We start from the raw sequence: 21,205 nt of genomic DNA, 5'->3' as shown, positions 1-21,205 counted from the left end.
GACCAAAGTGTCACCCCGTCCCCGCAGGGCCAGGCCGCCCACCTGTCCCGGGCCCCGCCTTCCCTCCGCTTTCTCCTGCCCCCCTCCCACCCCACCCCTGGACTTCTCTCCTCTGTCCCGGCCCTTTCCCACTCCCCCGGTCCCTTCCCCACCAGGCTTTGTCCTTACTTGCTGCGTGGACCTGAGCGTGCCACCCCAGCTCCGCTTCCTCCTCTGTCACTGGGGGCGTGAAGTTGTCGGGAGGATTAAAGGGAAAACACACATAAAGAGCATAACGTAGTGCAAGATGCCCGCCGGCATCAGTAAAAAGGGAGGAATTAGCACAGTGCTGCCGCGTTGGGTGGTTTTTCTTTCTTCTGCAGGGCTCAGGCTCTCTTTCTCTGCGAGTAGGGATTGGGCTTTTTATGTTCTTGGACTTTGTACCTGGGTCAGGGCCCAGCAGCAAGTCGCAGGTGCTCTGTGACGCTGACCTGACTAGGAGCGGTGACAGGGAGGCGTCCAGCTCTCCCCCACCCCACCATCCCGGCCGTCTTTCCCTGCTTCCGAGCATTTCATCAGAACAACCTGAGCGGACTCATCACGGGAGAGGCTCTCCGTTCCCACGAATCAGAGGCACTGATCCCAGGCTGTGGCCGAGAACCCTCTTTCTTCCTCTTTTTCCTTCTCTGCTGACCCAGGAGGCCCTGGCTGCTGGCTCTCTGGCCCGAGAGACTCACAGGCACTTCTTGTCTGCTGGGCCCTTGAAATATGATTTGGCTTCTCCGGGAAGTTCACCCTGTGCTTTTCCGCCCTTCCTCAACGAGCCGGGGTGCTTGTGTGGCCATCGCTTCCCCGAAGTGTGACGCCCGAGTTCACTGCCCCTCCGAGCCTAGACACAGCTTTGAGGCAGGAGGCACAGGCAGCCAAGCACCCACCAGGTTTCTGCTGCCCACAGGGGAGCGGAGAAGCCCGGCTCTGTGCCGAGCCCCCACCCTGGAGGAGATGGTCACCGCCTGAGTCCAGGAGTGAGCCTAGCGCACCTGCTGTGGACAGCAAGGGCCGAGCGAGGAGGCGGGACTGGTCGTAGCCCAGAAGCAGGACCGGGGCTTGGGGATCCTTGCCCCAGGGGCTCGCAGCAGCAGCCACTCCACCCAGCTGTTTCTGCCCCTCCTTCTGAAGGCTCCCTGACTCTGTTGTTGGCGCTCACGGCATTGTGGATGGTCAGCGCCCGCAGGCTGCTTCACACACAGGAACTTCCCTGCAGCCCCTCGCTGCACGTGTACGTCTGACTCAGTCCGTGACAGTCGACTGGTCGGGTACCAAAAGGAGCCCCTGGTCCTCGTGAAGGTCCTGTGTGATGTGAACCCAAAGGGTGCTGTTCCTACACTGACAGTTGCCTTTACATTCATGTTTTCAAGTTGCTTGTCGACTTGTCAAAGGCCCTTCCTTCCTGCTCTGTGATGGAATGTTTACCCCTGTTCTGGAGATGGAGGCATCAGAATAGAGAAACTGAACCATTTGATCAGAGTTTTAAGTCAGAGCTAAGGTTAGAATCCAGATTCCCACCCTGTGAAATACAGTGTCAAGTTGACATTTATGAATTGCTTAATGGCCAGTAAGCATTGAGACCCGATGAGGCTGAGTAGAAAGAAAAGCCCGTGCACGGGCTGGACGTTGAGAGGCGTGCTTTTGTCCTTTGTGTTCTGACACAGAGTGTAGCTACAGGCTCTAAATAGTGCTAAAGATAAGTATAAATTAGAGCCCTTGTCGTGCTGTTTAAATCCAAACTGAGTACAAAGTAGTTGAGTCAGATTTCTAGAACTAAGTTCAGACCATTTTGGAATCTCTACTAAATTTTCTTATGGAGAGTTGATGTTATTAAGGTTAATATTTAGTGAATATGCAGAGCATCCTGAAACGTATTGGAGGTCCTCACAAGAATGTACTTAGCCACGAAACCGTGGGCCAGAAGCGTAGTGCTTTCGAGGAAGGTCTTGTGATTCAGCTTGCAAAAATATGGAACATGAGAAGAAACATAGTAAATTTCTACTTACATCTGTCCTAAAATTCTCCTGAGCAAAACATTTTTGTTCTTTTACATCCTTTGTTATAAAATTACAGATTAGAATTTTGAAATGAGTTTAAAACATAGACTCCACCAAGACTTTTATTCAAAAAGAGAGAAGGTATTTTTTGAATCCAGCATGAAGCTGATGTTGCCTTTCTTGGGTGAGCTGAGCGCTGTCTCATTGTTCACATGATGGGACCAACAACAGTGTCTGTCCTCGCCTTGAGCAGAGAAATCCCAAGTGCAGAAGGTTGTGGCCTTGGCCTCAGAATCTGCCTCTTGGCTTCGGAAACTCATCTTTGGACATTCTCTAACATGTAGTTGTTATAAATTAACAAGTGCATCAAAGATGGAAGTTCCCTCTGGACCTAGGATAGACCCAAAGGATGACTTTCATAAACACGTAATTAACTGGGACCAGGAAGGAGAGAGAAGACGAGCAGTCTTCCAGCCAGTTTGCCACATGGAGTGACAAGGACCGTTATCAAGAATCCTTCCTGGTGACCTAGGAGTGATCACGTCCCATCTAAGAACCAAATCTGATGTGGTTCTTTCCAGGAGATTCCTCCCCAGGAAATCATGGACATGTGTGTTTTGCAGCGGCTAAAAGCTTTACTTCCTTCCAAGAGAAATAACTGACACCCATATCGTGTCAACACTCGCAGGCCCTGGTTGAAAGAAGCATCCTCAGAGCCCAGGACTGGCCCTGGGCTGTGGTTCCCACTGGCTCTCCATAGGGGAAGGAAGCCCACACCACCCTAGAAAAGCACCTTCCCATGAATATGTTTTCTCACAAATGATGGATAAAAATTTAAGCCCCCAAACAAGCTGACCAGTAGCTTATCTGTTTTGCTAAGTAGCATCCAAAAACACTGAAGTCATAAGCCTTGTTTGAGCCAAGAGGATACAGTAATGACTGATCTCTGGAATTCTCTATACTTCCAAACACTTGCCCGCAACAATACGTCCATTCACTCCGATGAGCGCGTTTTCCCCATGATCGGTAGAGCTGAACGTTCTCCAGAGCTTGCAGCCCAAGTCACCGTGGAGTAGCTGTACCAGTCAAGGTCCTCTGGCCTGTGGCTCCAGCTCTCAGCTGCTGGCTCGCTGGCTGCCCCCTCTGGCTCCCCCAGCTTTCTGCTAATCAATGGAATTAAATGGAACGTCTGTCATATTGAGGAATCAGAATTTTTCATGTGAAGATCTGCTTTCCTGTTTTCTTGCCAACACAACACAGGGCCTGTCCCTAGTCGTTTTTCATGCCAGGATATGATGGAAAGGAAGTGACCCTGAAAACTGGTGCCTGGCCGGCTTCGGGTGGCTTTGCTTTTTAGCATGTGACTGGCCACACATCACATCAGCCTCCCTCATCCTTTACACCCAGAAGACTCTCTCCGCGGTTCTTTCAGGTGTATGTTTTCAAAAGAGTGGGTTGCTAGCTCCTGTGTCTCCCGCGAGGGCAGATCTTTTTGCTGCGTCCCCGGCTGCTATATCAAGCCGTGGCTCACTGCCTTTTGCAGGCTGGTCACCCCTCGGGAGGTCTCCGAGTGGAGTGAGCCGGCAGGATTCTGCAGCGCTGCGGGACCGCGCGCTTAGGGCCTGTCACGTGCCCAGGGCACTCCCTGAGTGTGAGATGGCTGCCCCAGCACCGTCTCTGCTGAGCCGAGCCATGTGTTACTAGGTACGTGGCTTTCCCATGCAGCCCGTTTCTCCATCCCTGTAAGGATCCTAACAGCAGCACTTCGTGTGGAGTAAACGAGGTGATTCAGGTAAAACCTTTAACACCTCACCTGACCAGCAGGAAGCATTCTGTAGGAATAGCTGTCATCGTCATCGTCACCATCATCATCATGAGATGGTTCTTGCCGGCGCTTTGATTGTGTGATCAGGGCTGGTGTGGGGGCCAGGTGCGCCCCCCTCCTGACTGCTCTCCTCCCCAGCACCTTGCACCAGCAATCCTAGATCTTCTGCAGAGATCTGCCGTCTCCAGACAGGCAGCCCTCACATCATAACTCCTCCTCGGCCCAAACAGCCTTACTCTGGCTATAAATAAAAATCCCTGCCGCGGAGCGCAGCAGCAAAGCCGGGCACCAGCCAGACCCTAAGATAATCTCCAGGCTGTGGTGCAGGGGTGTTTCTGCTCAGCGGCCAGCCCTGCTTTCTCCCTGCCCGTGTGAATAAATATGATCTTAAAGGGCCTGGAAACATTTCTCTGGGGAGTCAGTGGAGACCGGGCTTGTTGACCGTGGTATGGGAATGAGTGTGCAGGGCCGCCGGAGGGACCGCGTCTCCCCGCCCACTGGAAGGTGATTTTCCGGCTTGGCTCCTGTCCCAGCAGGACTGCATAGCTTGAATACCAGAGCTGCTGCAGCCTTGTTGCGGAGGGCGGCCTGGACGCTTTGTCCGAGAGACGGGCATCTTCCTTCCCTTTTCCTTGGTGGCTGCCCGCTCCCCTGCAGTCCGCACCCTTGGTGGCCCCCCCGCTTCGGACCCACACCTGCACAGCGAGGGAAGCTTGTCCACTACTGTCCACACCCGCAGTCGATGCTCTGCTGAGTCAGGTGATAGTCTAGGCACTTTAGTTAATAACATTAGAATCTATTCCTAAGTATTCCCTCATACAGTAAATACGTATTGAATTAATTAATTAAATGCCTTGGCTGTTTTTAGAGGAGTTCCTGAGGGTATTTTGGAGGGCAGGAGAGGCTAGCAGACATTGATGGCTTGTCACACAGCGGGACTTCCGGGGCGTCTCAGTAAATCCACACAGAGACCCTGTAAGAGAAGAACTGTTGTTTCCATCCCCATTTTAAAGAGGAAGTGACTGAGGCTCGAGAACTTACTTCACCTGCCCAAGGTCACACAGGCAGAGAGAGAGCCCAGGACCCAAGCCCAGGTCTGTGTGACTTGAGAACGTGCCCTCTAGGCAATTCTTCCGCCTCCCAGAAAAGGCCCCGCCCTGCGTGTGCGTGTAAGCGGGTGCTTGGTTACTGCGGGGCTCACTTGAGTGCTCGACACATTTACGTGGGGCGTGGACAAGAGGGGGCGCCAGTGAGGACGTGTCGGGACTCCAGAGTTGGCATTTGCCTCACTTCGTTCGGGCTGCTGAAGCAAGATACCAAAGCGTGGATGGCTTATAATAAGAAGTCTATTCCTCACGGTTCTGGAGGCTGGAAGTCCAAGGTCAGGGTGCCAGCATGGTTAGGTGAGGGTCCTCTTCCTGGTCACAGATTTTTCGTGGCATCCCCCTGGAGCCTCTTTTCTGTGGCACAGATCCCATCATCCCTGGGGGTTAGGATTTCAACATAAGAATCTGGGGGGACTCAGACACCCTGACCATAGCGGCATTGACCATGAATCATAAACTAGACGGAGTCACGGCCGAGGGAGAGGTATCTGTTAGCATATCTCACAGCAGCACCTGCGTGCTGGGAGTGAGCATCCCACAGGCCCGGGGACCGGACTCCTGCGTGAGAGAGGCCTCAGCCACGGCCCAAAACAGGCTGGCCTCCCAGGACCGGGCCGTCCCATCCCTCCATCCCTTGGCTGGTGCATTTCACTCAAGGTCTTCTCTGCGCACCTTGCCAGCCAGTGAGAGAGCCTTACTGTGAGCGGAGCATCCTCCAGAGGTGAAATGGAGAGTCCCCAAAGCCAAACCCGTCACCTCTCTGCCATCCCCAGCAAGGCCAGGCCTGGATGGCTGCCCTGAGAGGCCAGGTGAAGCATGGTACCTGCCGGGGGAGGGCACTGTGGATGCTCAGGCCCCACAGCCCTCGGTGGGCAGAGCAGCCGAGCCAGGGGTCCACCACCCCCAGCTTCTCTCAGAAGAAGGGATGTGGACGAATCGGAACTGGTGGGAATCTAAGCCTTCGGTGTCGGTACAGCACTTCCACTAATTCACCTGCCTGTGTCCAAGGGTCGGCCTTGAGTTTGTAAGTTAGATGGGGAATGAAATGTGTAAAGATGAGTCGGTTCCCAGGCAGTATCCTGGGTCTGATATAAACCAGCAGCCAGTGGGGCTCATCGGGTGAGAGGGCCTTGGCCTCACCAAGGAGGGGGGAGGAGCTCTAGACTGATCCACACAGCCTAGGAGGGCAGGGCGGGCAGCAGGGGGACAGAGGGAGGCTGTGCCTGTCCCTTGAGTGGCAGCAGCTCTCGGTCCAGTTAACCTGTAAGCACGTAGCTTCGCAAAAACACTTAAGGGTAGAGTGGCTTTGACCTCTGGCTAGTTTAAAACTTCATTTCTTCTTCCTCCTTCTTGGCCGTGGGTTTCAGAAATCCTGAATTTTGTACCAAAATGCAAAGGACACTTGAGTGAGCAGTGTGCATGTTTGTGCTGGGTGGGCTGTTGTCAAGTTCCAGCACCTGGAACCTGTGGTGGGAGTGAGCCTGGCAGGGACTTCAGATTCAGGCCCTGCCTCACTCTCCTCCACGTTTGGCAGGTGTCGGCAGACCCTTTGCAGGACGTGATGACACTATGGGATTCTTGTCCCAAAGCTCGTCCATCTGTCCTGCCGCAGCAGAGCCCAGGCCTGAGTGCGCTCACGGGCTCTAAGGAGCTGTGGGCATCTGCTGTCGCGCCCCAGCCTGACCTCGGGCTTTTCTCTCACGATGAGAATCTCGAAGAGCGTAGCCTGGTGGTTCTAAGGTAGCGTCAGAGGCATTGCACTTCGTTTGTTACAAAAAGAAAGAAAAAAGTTTAGGCAGAAAGGGAGATGAATTCAGAAATTTTTAGCATTTTGGTAGCACAGTTCTTTCAACCATTTTTTAAAGCTTATGCCCTTCCCTTCCAAAAGGATTTGAAGTGATTACAACATTTAAAAGGCTGCAGTGTTTGACTTCCAAGGAATAAAACGAGAGAGATTCAACCAAAAAACTCAAAATAAGTAAACATGACCAGGTGTCTGACTGCACGCACTGAATTTAGCACCAGGTTCCTGGAAGGACAAGAGGCATAGATGGGGTTGCGAGGGTTTCATTTTCTGACAAAGAGGACGGGACCCCCATACGGTGGGGGGAGGCTTGCTCTCCTTTGGGGGTACCCGCATCCTGCCCCTGAGGACAGGGTAGACACTGCCCCTTAGACACTGAGGACAGCACTGGTCAGTCTTCAGGCCCTTCTCAAGGGACCCGTGCCAGGGTGGGGGGACCTCGGGCCAGAGGAGCACGGGGGTGGTTTGGCCTGAGTGGTGGTCCTGGTTAGAATGACTGTGAACGGCCTGTCACGGCTCAGCTGAGTTAATCTAATTACTTTTTCTTTTGTCTGTTTTCTTCCCATCCTCTCGTGTTCGTGTCTGTGTTCCACTCTGACTCTGTAGTATAAATCTGTGTTTAGGTCCTACTCCCAGGATTTCGTGCCTCACAGCCAAGCTTCCATCCAGCCTTTCCTCCCGTCTACCTCCTCTTCCTCTCCACATTTCCCACCTGTCCACCAGTCTCAGAGCTCTGACTTAGCGGTGCCAACCGTAGCCAGTCCGCCTCCCAGCACCCTGGACGGGCCTCTTTCATCTTCTCAGGAGAGCAGCTTTCATGGGAACACTGTCTGCCTTCCTTCCGAAACCTCTTTCACTGACTCGCCCCAGACGCCTTCGGTGAGAACTCAACACACACACGCCTCCCCGTGGGGCTGCGCCTTCTGAAAAAGCCTCCGCCCTCACGAGCGGTCAAGTCTGTTGCTGGCGTGGGCCCAGTCGCGGCGTGGCTGGACTGAGGGGTGCACAGGTCACCAGGTGAAATCGTAGCCCGTCTGTTTCCTTCTCTGCAAAGTTCCCATCAAACTAGGGATCTGATTTTCCACAAATGGGTTAGTGACCATTTAGAGACAACAGGTTGTCATAAGCATAAGATAGCAAATGCTACTGGTTTTCTGTGTGATTGGTTGTTTCTAGAGGAAGGTGCAGAGATCTCCGACAGCTCAGAAGGCAGTTGCGTGTTTAGTTGCCGAGGTGCTGAGGGTGGAGGGCCTCTTTGCTATGCTGCGAGATGGGCCGCAGCGCTGCATCCGGGCACAGGGAAGTGCTGCCGTGCGCGTGGGCGGGGACACGACAGGCAGAGGGGCAGAGCAAGTGCAGGCACGTGCAGCCAGCGCTGCAGCGTGCAGCTGTCTTGATGTGTTGCCTCCCTCTCTCCATGTTTGGCCCCAGCACGGCAGAGTGGGGAGGTGTACACCTCCACCAGGACAGCCTGAGTGGCCCTTGACGCCTTTGGGGAAGCTCCAGCAGGAAACGTGGGTCCCCTCTGACAGAGGCAGGAGGTGGCAGAAGCAGCTTTGTTCCCCGACCCTGGGAAGGCATCCCCGGAGAACGGAGGGCACGCCGCCGCCGCCGCCGTCCTCTCCTCCGGTCAGGGCCAGCCCCGTGGCGGGGGGCCGTCACATGTGCGTTCCCTCTCGTCCTGTCTCCCCCAGAGCGAACGCGCCAGTGAGGGTGAATCCGTCAGTCTGTATGCCTCTGGCCAGAGCAGCGAGGAGTAAGTAACCGCGGGCTGCCTCGTGCCCGCGGCCTAGCCTGGCAGGGGTCGGGCCCTGCTTCTGTCTGGCTGAGCCTCCCGGTCACCAGCAGCCATCCTGCGTGAGACCTCAGCCACTGCCCGAGCCAGGGGCCGGCTCGGCTCCGCGGGGAGAGGACAGGGCTTCCAGCGGAGCCTCCTTTGCTTTCGCTCCCGCGGTGTGCTGCTCCTCCAGCCTGGCCGGTGGGCCGTCTGGGGATCACGGGAGCAGCCTGGCCTTGGCCCTGGCCACGTGTCCGGTTGCTCTCAGGGATTTCTTTCTACCCCATCTTCTGGTGTTGGGGCCCGTCTTCTGTCCCTCTCCCAGAGGCAGGGACTCCTCTCTCCCACACTGAGCCTTCCAAGCCAACATCCCCCTCCCACCCAGCAAGCTCCAGGCCTACAGTCCCTGCTTCAAGGAACCTGGTGACTCCACCAGGCCTCCCTCCTGTCGTGGTTGCCCTTGTTTTACTGCCCTCCCAGCGCCAGACGGTCAAGGTACAGTGGTTCTGTTAAGCAGTCAGCTTTCCAGGGTTTGCTGCAGCAACACCTGAGCAACTGCAAAACCTTCGAAACGAACCTTCCCACCGTCCCGGGTGGGGGGCCGGGTCCCTGGAGGGGGCACCGTGAGGACTCCGCCCTCCTCAGGGGCCAGCTCAAGGGGCCCAGTCCATTAAAAGCGTGCTCACTCTCGTTAGGATGGCCCCCTAAGGGGGCCCCCAGAGCACCTAGATATCCACGTGAGGCAAGCCCCACTTCAGGTATTAGCATGTTGTAGAACACTGTGGAATTTTCACTCCAGTGGGTTCAGCCCCCTCCTTGGGAGGTAAGCTGTTTGTCGCCTGGTGTTCCCACCTCACCTGTCCCCTCTGGTGACCTCCCCCACCATCATCCAATTCAGCCTCTGCACACGGAGTCCATTCCAGGCTGGCCTTCCAGAGCTCTCCCTCCACCTGTGACCCCATGAGGTGCTGCAGTGTCCTCTATGAGGACGTGCTGCTTCTTCATACTCCCCCCACCCCACCCCGTTCTCTGTTGTGGCCTCAGTGGCAGACCAGGGATGCCGGGGGGCCGTGTCGTCATTGAGTGGGTGGGCCCGGGTTCCTAGGAAGAAGCAAGGCTGCTGGAGGATGGAGGGACTGCCTTTGTGCACTTGAGCAGCTAGGCCCTTGGGAAGCATAGCTGTGGTGCTGAGGGCGTGCTGTGACTGGGAAGCTGGCGGAGGCCTGCTGCACACCTGCAGGGCATAGCGGGCAGGGCCACAGTCTTCCAGCTCAGGGGGTCTGGGGCCGGGCCCTTCACTGCCCACAGCCTCTTTTTCTTTGTGTGACCGGTATGGTGATGTCGGCCAGCAGGTAGGGTGTTGGTCAGGGCCAGGTGAGGAAAGGCACGCGCAGCGCCTCGCGGAGCTTGGCCGAGTGGTAGCTCCTGCGATGGTCCTTTCTTCCAGCAGGTGGTCGGGATGGCTTCCTCTAGGTCGGCAGCTGACAAAGGTTATAAGTAGTGGTGCTTTTCATTCTCCCCAGAGGAAAGATGCTAGTCTGAAGAGGGCCCGTGCTTCCTTTGTAATGGACCGCGGTCACGGTTGACGTGTTTACATCTCAAGTTCCTTAGGAACTTGCACTCAAAAGCCACTTGCAGGCAGGAATGCTGGGAAGCAGAGCAGCCCAGCGGGGGGCACCTGTCACACACCCAGCACTGCCTTCTCTTTTCAGGAATCACCAGCTTCGAAGGACGGACATCCCAGAGATGCCTCGTCAGCCGGCAGTGCACCTGGGAAGGAAAGCAGGGACGGCGGGGACAGGTAGGAAGTTACCCACGTGGAGCCGGGCGCCCTGAAAGCATCACGTCTGCCCGCCCAGTGAGAGCTGCCCCAGCTGCCCCTGCGGCAAGCACGCCAGGCCTGCTGGGGCTGTATGTTTACACTTGCGCTGAGCCAGATGTGTTTTTTACAAAGTGAAGGTTTGTAGCAGCCCTGCATCAAGCAAGTCCGTAGGCGTCACCTTTCCAACAGCATTTGTTCGCTTCATGTATCTGGTAATTCTCCCAGGATTTCAAATTTTTTCATTATTACTATATTTGTTATGACAATCGGTGATCTTTGAGGTTATGATTGTGATTGGGGGCACCACAAACCATGCCCATATAAGATGGCAAACAATCGATAAACATCGTGTGTGTTCTGACTGCTCTACCAAATGGCTGTTCCCCCATCTCCCTCCCTCTCAGGCCTCCCTGTTCCCTGAGTATTGAAGTTAGGCTAGTTAATAACCGCACAATGGCCCCTAAGTGTTCAAGCGAAAGGAAGAGTCACACATCTCTCACATTTGTTTTTTGTCTGCATTGGGTCTTCGTTACTGCATGCGGGCTTTCTCTAGTTGTGGCGAGCGGGGACTACTCTTTGTTGCAGTGGGCGGGTTTCTCATTGCCGTGGCATCTCGTTGCGGAGCGTGGGCTCTAGGCACACAGGCTTCAGCAGTTGCAGCACGTGGGCTCTAGAGCTCAGGCTCAGTAGTTGTGGTGCACGGGCTTAGTTGCTCAGCAGCATGTGGGATCTCCCCGGACCAGGGCTCGAACCTGTGTCCCCTGCACTGGCAGGCGGGTTCTCAACCACTGCGCCACCAGGGAAAGTCCCTCTCACTTTAAATCAAAAGCTAGAAATGAAGCTTAGTGAGGAGGGCATGTTGAAAGCCAGGAGAGGCCTAAAGCTAGGCCTCTTGTACCAGCCAAACAAGTTGGTTAGCCAAGGTGTGAAGGCAAAGGAGAAGTTCTTGAAAATTAAAAGTGCTGCTCCAGTGATCACACAAATGATAAGAAAGCAAAACAGCCTTATTGCTGGTATGGAGAAAGTTCGAGTGGCCTGGATAGAAGATCAGAGCAGCCCAACGTTCCCTTAAGCCAAAGCCTCATCCAGAGCAAGGTCCTAACGCTCTTCAATTCTGTGAAGGCTGAGAGAGGCGAGGAAGCTGCAGAAGGAAAGTCTGAAGCGGACAGACGTTGGCTGAAGAGGTTTAAGGAGAGAAGCCATCTCGTAACGTCAAAGTGCCAGGGGAAGCAGCAAGTGCTGATGGAGAAGCTGCAGCAAGTTATCCAGAAGATCCAGCTGAGATCATTCATGAAGGCGCTACACTACGCAACAGATATTCAGTGTAGACAGAACAGCCTCTACAGGCAAAAGACACCATCCAGGACTTTCATAGCCAGAGAGGAGAAGTCAAAGCCTGGCTTCAAAGGACAGGCTGACTCTCTCGTTAGGGGCTAATGCAGCTGGCGACTTTCAGTTGAAGTCAGTGCTCATTTACCATTCCCAGAATCCCAGGGCCCATGAGAATAATGCTAAATCTACTCTGCCTGTGCTCTATACATGGAACAACAAAGCCTGGATGACAGCACATCCGTTAACTACATGGTTCACTGAATATTTTAAGCCCATTGTTGAGACCTGCTGCTCAGAACAAAAGATTCCTTTCAAAATAGTACTGCTCATGGTTAATGAACCTGGTCACCCCAGAGCTCTGATGGAGATGAGGTACAATGAGATCAGTGATGTTTCCTTGCCTGATAACACAGCATCCGTTCTGCAGCCCCTGGATCAAGGAGGAATTTCAACTCTCAAGTCTTATTACTTAAAAAATACATCTTGTAAGGCTATCGCTACCATAATTTGTGATTCCTCTCATGGATCTGGCAAAGTAAACTGAATCCCTTCCGGAAAGGACTCACCATTCTATATGCCATTAAGAACATTCATGATTCACGGGAAGAGATCAAAATATCAGCGTTAACAAGAGTTTGGAAGAAGTTGATTCCAACCTTCCTGGATGACTTTGAGGGGTTCAAGACTTTAGTGGAAAAAGTCACTGCAGATGTCGTAGAAACAGCGAGAGAACTAGAATGAGAAGTGGAGCCCGAAGATGTGACTGAACTGCTGCAAGCTCATGATAAAACTGTAACAGAGGAGGAGTTGCTTCTTACCGGTGAGCAAAGGAAGTGATGTCTTGAGATGGAATCTACTCCCGGTGAAGAGGCGGTGAAGATTATTGAAATAACAACAACGGATTTAGAATATTAGCGGCAGCGTTTGAGAGGACTGACTCCAATTTTGGAAGAATTTCCACTGTGAGTAAAATGCTAGCAAACAGCATCGCCTGCTCCAGAGAAGAGTGTTTGTGAGAGGAGAGCCCGTCAGTGCGCAGACTCCACTGCGGTCTTGCCTTAAGAAATCGCTGCAGCCCCGGCCTGATCAGTCAGCAGCCACCAGCATCGAGGCAGGCCCTCCACCCCCAGGAAGGTTACAGCTCACCAGTGGCTCAGGCGGGGGTTAGCATTTTTTTAGCACTAAAGTATATTTTAATTAAGGTATATGAACACTGTTTTAATTTTTATTGATTGATTGATTTTTAAGATTTAATTTAATTTTTATTTTGGGGGGCTGCGTTGGGTCTCCGTTGCTGCATGCAGGCTTTCTCTAGTTGCGGCGAGCGGGGGGCTACTCTTGGTTGCGGTGCGCGGGCTTCTCATTGCGGTGGCTTCTCTTGTTGCAGAGCACAGGCTCTAGGCACGCGGGTTTCAGTAGGTGTGGCTTGCAGGCTCTAGAGCTCAGGCTCAGAAGTTGTGTCTCGTGGGCTCTAGAGCGCAGGCTCAGTAGTTGTGGCGCACAGGCTTAGTTGCATGTGGGATCTTCCCGGACCAGGGCTCGAACCCGTGTCCCCTGCATTGGCAGATGGATTCTTATCCACTGCGCCACGAGGGATGTCCCTACTGTTTTTTTAGACATAATGCTATTGCACACTTAACAGATTACAGTATAGTATAAGTATGCCTTTTATATGCACTGGGAAACGAAAAAAATTCACGTGAATCACTTTATTGTGTTATTTGCTTTACTGCAGTGGCTGGGAACCGAGTCCACAGTATCTCCGAGATATGTGTGTACACTCTTCCCTTTATTCTGATTCTCAAAATTATGCATGCTCAGGGTAGAGAACATGGAAAGTATAGAAATGTATAAGAAAATAAGAAGGATAACCGCAGCCCTCAGAAGCCCTCCTGCTGGCACCAGGCTGCCTCTGCTTCTTGAGCATCTCCACGCCTACTCTTCACCTCACACGTTACCCACAACACGTTACCCTAGGGTTTCCTTCTCAAACCCTAGGCCAGCCTTCCTTCTGCCTCTTCCAAGTTCAAATGTAATAAAGGAGTGTAAAAGATTCCCCCCACCAAACTTTTTATTGTGAGTTTCTAGAGATAGTGTGTGAATTGTATGTAGTGTGTATTTGAAAGTAAGTCACAGACATGACACTCAGCCCCTAAATATTTCAGCATGCCTCCTAAAAAATTTTAGACGCCTACCTGATTACGATATGATTATCACACCTAAGAAGAGTAATAAATTCTTTACATTATCTGATATGCAAATGATCTTCTATTTCCCTAGTTCTCCCTATGTCTTATAAGGCTTATTTTTTGGAACCAGGGTCAATCAGGAGTCATCTCTGCATTTAGTCATGTGTCTCTTTCATCTTTCGTAACATTTCAACATTAGCATGACTCAAACCTGCCCAGGTTTAGAAATATGTAGTAAATTTCTCCAGTCCACACATAGAAAGGATAATGTGCAGGACCTGTGAATCAGCCCTGCCACCTGCGACTTCATGTTGACTTCCCCTTCGTTGTGAAATGCTCCGCAAATTCAACCTTTTCCTCCCTCTTTAGGCTAAGGTTCGGCTACTTCTGGAGTCCTGGGTACAGAGCTAAGCAATACCCACTTGCTGTTGTCAGGCCTAAACATAAATGGTTAAAGACGTGGTAAAAATAGCAAGAGACAGGAAAAAAAATAGAAAGCAGTCTCTAGGGGCCTGTCGGCAAGGGCTGCCTGCCCAGCCTACTCTGGCCACCCCTCAGTACCGTCCACACGGAGTCTGATTCAGTGGCCCAGGCTCAGGTCTCCCCAAGTGTTAAGGGGTGATGGGTTTTCTAGTCTAACACGTAGTGGCCGTCCGTACCAGACAACAGCAGCTCATGGGCTCCAGCTCCATTGGACCCAGGGGTGCCATTTTTCAGAGTTCAGGTGGCCCCTGCACAAGAAGCAGAGGATGAGCACGCTGACTGGCTAGAAGCGGTCGCTGGGACGTTGTCCTCTTTCCGTGAAGGCCAGGCCACGACTGGACGCTGACGCGCAGCTGAGGCTTCGTCCCAGGACTGCGCGTGGTTTTGCTCTGGCCCATCCACGTTGCCTTATTGAAGGCCCAGGGGTTTTGTTTGTTTGTTTTGTTTTGACTTGGGTTTTTTCGCCCGTACCGTGTGGCTTGTGGGATCTTAGTTCGCCAACCAGGGATTGAACCCAGGCCCTCAGCAGTGAAAGCATGGAGTCTAATCACTGGACTGCCAGGGAATTCCCAAAAGGCCCAGGTTTTAATGTCTCAGATACTTGGGGTTAAAAATGAAGCCTGCGACCACAAGGCCAGTCAGTGGCTCACGGGACTGATCACGAGAATGATGGGAATATGGGAGAAAATGCCGGGGAAAGCGTGGTGCCCGCAGACCCCACATCCATCTGCCTCGTGTCCCCCCTCTGCAGGCTCCCTCTGTGCTTCGTCTCTTGGAGGTTCTCTCCTCCCCCTTCACCCAAACTCCTACTCAGCGCTTCAGTCTCAGCTTGCCTGTCCCATCTTCAAGCCCTCCCTGCCCTTGGCTCAGGCTGGACCCCTGCCCATGCTGCTGCCCACCTGCCCACCGGCACCCGCGGACAAGGGCCTGCTTCATGCTCCTCTTCAGTCCACTAGAGAGGTGGCCCTGGGGAGAGACCTGGGGATGGCACTGAGATCATGCTGGCTTGTTTCCCCATCCCGCTGGCCCTTTGCCATTCTCTCCTTGAGTACTGACAGTCCGGGCGGTCTGTGGGCCTTGACACAGGTGACTGAGACCATTACTTTTTCAAATTGCTCAGGGGAGCCTTCTTGCTCTGCGTGCTTAATCCCTTCCACTTACTGAGGGAGTGTCCGGAGAGAGCAGGGACTGTCCCCAGGTCACACAGCTTATCAGGAGCAGAGCTAGAAACCCAGTCTGCATCCCGACCTCTTGTCTACCTCCCGGGCCCCCTGTGGAGGGGTGGGAAGCGGGTCTGGGCTTCTCGCTGGAGCCGCAGTCCGGGGAGGACTCATTCAGGGGAGCGGCTGTACCACAAGACCCCGCGCATGGGGCCACGCTACCTTGGCCCCCGGGAGCCGTGGAGCTCAGGGTCTGTTGACACAACACAAACCATTTCTCTCTCCAGGGCCCCAAAGTCACCAGATGCTCCAGAGGCTCAGTCGGAGGAGGAAGTGGACGAGCTGTCCCTCATTGACCACAATGAGATAATGGCAAGGCTGACGCTCAAGCAAGAGGTGGGCTCCTCACAGGCCTTCGTGTGCAGGGTCTGGCCCAGAAAGAGGGTAGGGGGCTTTGAGCAGGGAACCTGGGGGTGTCCCAAACAGAAAGGCCCAAGCCGAGTGCTGACCCCCCCAGGTGGCCCTCCTGGGCGGCGGGCTCTGGCATCCCGCTCGTCCTGGCCCCATGCCTGGGCCACCGTGGGTGCTCTAAGACCCTGGGCACATGGGTGACTTCCAGGAGGAAGTGTGCCGTCCCCTTCTCTGACACCTCTGGAGAGCGATCTTGGGCAAGTGACATGTCCTCTCTAAGCCCCAGATGGCAGGACTCTGGAGGGTGTTGTGAGAACGAAATCCACGAGGGTGCTCAGCACGGAGCCCGTGTGTGGTAAGCCCTCGCTAGTGCAAGATATTTTTATGTTGTTAATGACAGAATGACCCCAGTGTAGTGTCAGCATGGGAAGCACAGCTAATTAAGAAATTCCAGGCCTGGCCACCGAGGCTGCCTCCATCCCATGTCTTGTCAGGAGAGCCTCATGGGTAAGCGCGGTGCCCGAACCCGGCACAGTAAGAGGAGCTGACCTGAGAGGGCCTCCCGCCCCCTGCTGCCGAGCGGTTCCGGGGACACAGAGGAATGGCTCCCAGCGGTAGCCTTGACCCCCGCCGAGGAGGCGGCCGTACTCTACACACACACGTGGCTAGGCTGCAGCAGAGAGGAACCGGGAAGGCAAGGCTGGCTGATGTTTCATGACTCTTGCCAGAAATTTCTTCTGAAAAATCAGATCCTGGGCGGAGCTGCCCCGTCTTAGCTGGAAATCCAAGACACTTCCAGCGTAAAAACCTTGAAGCTTTGGAGAGGCAGATGCATCTCCAAGAGCTAGAGACACGAGGAAGCTCTCACGGGGCGTGGTCTCCTTCGGAATTACAGCGTATGGGGCCAGTGGCAGCAGGCCAGGTTTATGGGTTAAGGCCTCAGTTTGCTCATGTGAAAACAAGACTTTTCCCTTAACTGGCAGGCCACGGTCAGTGTAAGCAACATTGGATATATTGAGCATCTTTGTGGCACTTTTCACTCCTCTGAGGAGGGCTCCCTGGAGGAACGTGTGGCGTGACAAGTGGTTCCCCCCACCTGAGGGAGCAGATGTCGATTTAGGGCAGCTTGCTGCAGCTTTGCGGACGTGCGCATACCTGGAAGTGGTCTGCCGCCTCCACCACCATCCTGGGAAGGGCCAGTGCCAGTCCTGCCTGCCTCCCCGTCGGCTCCCTCCATCCCCTCTTCCGCCCTGAGCCGTGGGTCAGTGAACAGGGAAAGACTGACTGGAGCCATGCCCCCCTGAGCCAGTGATGTCCTCAGAGCGCTGTGCCACGCGGTGGGCGGGCTGGATGGGCGCACCTGGCCTCTGCAGCCCGGCCACGCTGCTCCCGGAGTGAGGGAGGGCGGGGCAGGGCAGAGAGGACCTGGCGTCTCTGCAACACCGTGTCTTTGTCATCTCATCCCTGCTTGTGACTCCCTAAGCGGACTTTCTTACAGCTGCGTTCTGCTCCACGCCCTCCTTTGCTGTGGTTTTGCAGGGCGACGACGGACCAGACGTCCGGGGAGGATCTGGTGACATCCTGCTGGTCCACGCTACTGAGACGGACAGGAAAGGTACGGCAGCGCTGGCCGCAGCAGCCTCTGTGCCCAAGCTCCCCGGAGGGGGCTGGTCCCGCTGAACCGAGACGTTGCTCGGCTCCACTGCCCTGCCCTCTCCTCTCCTCCAGCCCTGAGCGGGTCAGAACAGCAGTCCTGGTGCTGCTGGGTCACCGTAGGGAGTGCCGACGTGGGGGACAGGTGACCTGCATTCAGAGCCAGACCCTCCGCTTCCCAGCCCCCTCAGAGCGTGTCCTCTGGTGGTGCAGGGTAGTGAGGACCCCAGGATCATCAAGGGGCAAGTTTCAGGTGCAGAGCCCGGCACCTGGTAGGTGCTCCACAGACGGTACCTTGAGTGGCGACATGTTCAACGATAGTGCTAAAATTACGTTGATGTGCGGGTAGCTTCTTCCGCTTTTCCCGATATTTTGCCCATTATATTATTCCAGACCGCTGGATTGGGTTTCCTTTATTCCTCCTCTGGGAGCTTCCTGGGGCAAAGGTCCTGTCAGGAGCATCCAGTCTTCCAGCAGCGTTACCTGCACAGGACAGGGTTCCCCACTCTCAGCGCAGAGACACCCCTTCACGTCCTGATCCTTCGAGAGGGCTGGAAAAGCAGGGCCTGTTTTCTGTTGGGTGGACTCTGCTAGCAGAGGAGCTGTCTTTCCAAGTTGTGTTCTGGAAGGAGGAGGAAAAGGAGGGGCTGTAAGGCCGGTGCCGTGACCTTGGTCAGGTGGGAGGGGCCTGCAGTGCACACGCCCCACAGCTGGGCCTGGCCTCTCCCCACACACACTTCCTTTTTACATTTTTTAAATTATTAAAAAGATGATGGAACAGCAATGGTAAAGTAAGGTGTGTAGGAATTAAAACACCCCGGTCATGAGACCGTAACCCACCAATTTCATTTCTGTAAACAACCTGGTCCCTATGTTTTTACAGCAGATTTCCCGAAGTATGTTACACAGATGATTCTGGGAATTTTTAAATTATGAAAGTAGTACAGAAATAATTGTTTGCATTGCTGAAAATTTGAAAATTAGAGAAAAAGAAGAAATGGTTCCCGCAAACTCACCACAGCCACGCTTTTGCCCTCCGGGTTTCTTCTGATCCAGGCAGAGTGCGGTCCTGGACACTGAGTTTGAATCCTGGCTGTGCGTTCTCAGGCTGGGCCGCTGCTGGGCACGTCCCTTCTCGGCCTCAGCTGACTCAACGTTGTGAAGAGGTTCAAAGTGCCCAGTGGGTGTGAAGACTGAGCGAGTTGGCACATAGGAAGTGCTCGGGGAGTATCTGTTTACATCCCCAGGAACAGCCCGTGCTCTGCCTTCTTCAGTAAACCCTCCTCCGTGCCGGACAGGTCAGAGCTCCAGCCTCAGCCTGGCATGAGAAACAGCTCTCATTTTTGTCCAGTAGTGAAAGGCTGAAGTGGGAGCTGGCCCCAGTCCTCAGCCCTGAGCAGTAAACTGCTGACCTGCCAGGTGCAGCCGGCTGTGGCCCAGGCCAGAGGGAGCCCTGCAGGCAGGGCAACCCGAGGACCTTCCAGTCGGTGCCGACCATGCCTGGGAGAGGAGGCTCTGCTGCCCGCTGGGGCTTCCGCTCGGTTTTATCAGTGGAAAGATGTTGAGGCTGCAGTCATTTGTCCCTGGGATGGGCGGTTGAGGCAGAGGCCCTGGGCCACACAGCAAGCTCCTTGGGCAGGTGGCTTCCTGCAGACCAGAGACCACACCAGTGGCTGGGAGACCCCATGGCTCAGGGGGTGCAGCCTTGGACCCCTTCTTCCAGTGGGCCTTGCCTTCCCCTGGACCCATCTCTGCTTCCTTGCCCCTCTTTGAACAGAAGCCCAAATTTGACAGCGAGCTAGGTGGGCTTGGGGTCCAGGAAGGAGCCTGAGCCCAGCACCACTGGCCCCCTGCTGCACCTCCAGTCCGTAAGCTTCCCTCACGGCACCGCACCGCCAGCCAGATCACCCAAGCACACCCCAGGTGCACGCGCAGGTGTTTCTTCTCCTCTCGTTGTCCAGGGTGTGAGCGGCAGGGGCGGGGGACAGGAGCTGGGCTCTGCAGGGCGGGGCTGCCCAGCCGTAGAAGTGGGGTCCTTGAGGTTCCTCCACCCGATGAGTCGTGGGAGGAATGAGAGAAGACAGGGGAAGGTGGTCTGTGTCCAGAAAAGAATACTTAAGTAATGTGTGTGCATGTGCCCAGCTTCACGGTGAGGGCCACAGACTTTGGAGCCGAATCAGGACTCGAACCTCAGCTCCAGCACAGAATAACTCTGAAGTTCACAAGCCTGGCCAGGTCATTTGTCTCCAGGAGGGACCTGCATTTAAAACATGCCCCCCCCTTTTCCCGGAGACTGTGTGGTTGGGAGGGTGTGTCATAGCCATGAATAAACAGGGGTCTGTTGTGAATGTGGAAAGGTTGGGAATCCCTGGCTAGAAGCAGCCCCTGCAAAGGGAAGGAGAGGCGTTGGGTGGGAGCTGCCAGCCCTAATCCCACTTGACTTCCAGGCTGGCCTCCTCCCAGTGGGCCTTGCCCTCCCCTGACACCAGAGCCCGCACACCTGAGGGTCCAGCAGCGTGAGGCTGAGCCCCTTCGGCCTTCGCTTAGGTCTCTCGCCATGTGGAGATTCCCAAGGTTTTTGTTCCTGGGCTTCTCCACCTAAAGTGTTACCTGTGACTCGCTTCAGAGTCCTGATGATGAGTTTGAATTGTATTCTCTGTGCCCATGATGATTAAGACTCTTTGCATCATCGTCTTCACGCAAACAAGAAGCTCTCTGTGTAATCAGAGGTGGCATGTACTTGCAGCAGGTGTGCTGCCTGTCTGTGCCCTGCGCCAGTGGCAGGCCTCACTAATCAACTGCTCTTCCCTCCAGATCTGGTGTTGTACTGCGAGGCCTTCTTGACCACCTACAGGACCTTCATCACCCCTGAGGAGCTCATCAAGAAGCTGCAGTACAGATATCCTTGCCTGTGCCTCAGCCCTGGCGCCACACCTCTCACTGCACAGAGCCTCCTGGAGCCGGGAGAGGGGCCTTCGTGCCCACACAGCCCTCGCGCAGGGAGCTGCGGGTGGGAGTGATGGAGGTGCTCAGCCCCGCTCTGCCATGGCCCAGCTTTGGGACCTCAGGCAAGGCTTCTTTGAGCCTCACTCCTCGTCTGTAAAAGGGCTGAGTGATGTTATATGAAGTGCCTGGAACATAGGGTGCTGCCTAATGGCAGTTGTGATCACTGGGTGATTCTGAGAAAGAATCAGAAAGAACTGGCGCACACTGAGAGGGTGGGAGTGTGCGGGCCCCTGCGGAGACCCAGGTCACTGGCACCTGCGGCTTTGCGGAGCTGAGCCCCAGGGCATTAGGGGTGATGGGTACGAAGTGTGCAGGGTTTGAGGGAATCAGGACTCCAGAGAACCACCTCAGGGGCAGGCACGGCCACTCCCCCAGATGGCAGACCCAGCAGTGGAGCACAGTCGCCTCCTGCCCCTCGACCACATCTACCCAACGGGCTCACCCTTTCAGATACGACTCCCCACAGTAGTGGCCAAGGAAGATCCCGAGGCCTGGAGGGATGCACTTTCATTGCCTCTTTCTCGGGTCCAAACCTGCCCATCCTGCCAAGGCTAAGGAGCTACTGTTGCAGCCCAGGGTCCCCGCCCCTCAGCGTCCTCCCTCGTCACAGCCC

The 21,205-nt window shown here is 54.7% G+C and overlaps 1 protein-coding gene across 7 annotated transcripts in view; it reads left to right on the top strand.

The window, feature by feature from the left end:
* Positions 1-21,205, top strand: part of RAPGEF1 (Rap guanine nucleotide exchange factor 1) — a 232,168-nt gene that overhangs the window by 200,347 nt on the left and 10,616 nt on the right. For 6 of the 7 annotated variants that reach the window (XM_033858921.2, XM_033858918.1, XM_033858916.1 and 3 more), the window contains 4 exons: positions 10,249-10,337; positions 15,810-15,918; positions 17,473-17,548; positions 20,401-20,485. In XM_033858921.2, coding sequence (XP_033714812.1) covers positions 10,249-10,337; positions 15,810-15,918; positions 17,473-17,548; positions 20,401-20,485 — 359 coding nt within the window. Of the gene's footprint in view, positions 1-7,365; positions 7,639-10,248; positions 10,338-15,809; positions 15,919-17,472; positions 17,549-20,400; positions 20,486-21,205 lie in introns of all 7 variants that reach the window. The other variant, XM_073805667.1, reaches the window with a different exon arrangement.

This window comes from Tursiops truncatus, chromosome 6 (genome assembly GCF_011762595.2).
Source record: "Tursiops truncatus isolate mTurTru1 chromosome 6, mTurTru1.mat.Y, whole genome shotgun sequence".
NCBI classification, from domain to species: Eukaryota; Metazoa; Chordata; class Mammalia; order Artiodactyla; family Delphinidae; genus Tursiops; species Tursiops truncatus.
The sequence above is the reverse complement of the archived record's forward strand: the minus strand, read 5'-3'. Positions and strand labels throughout refer to the sequence as shown.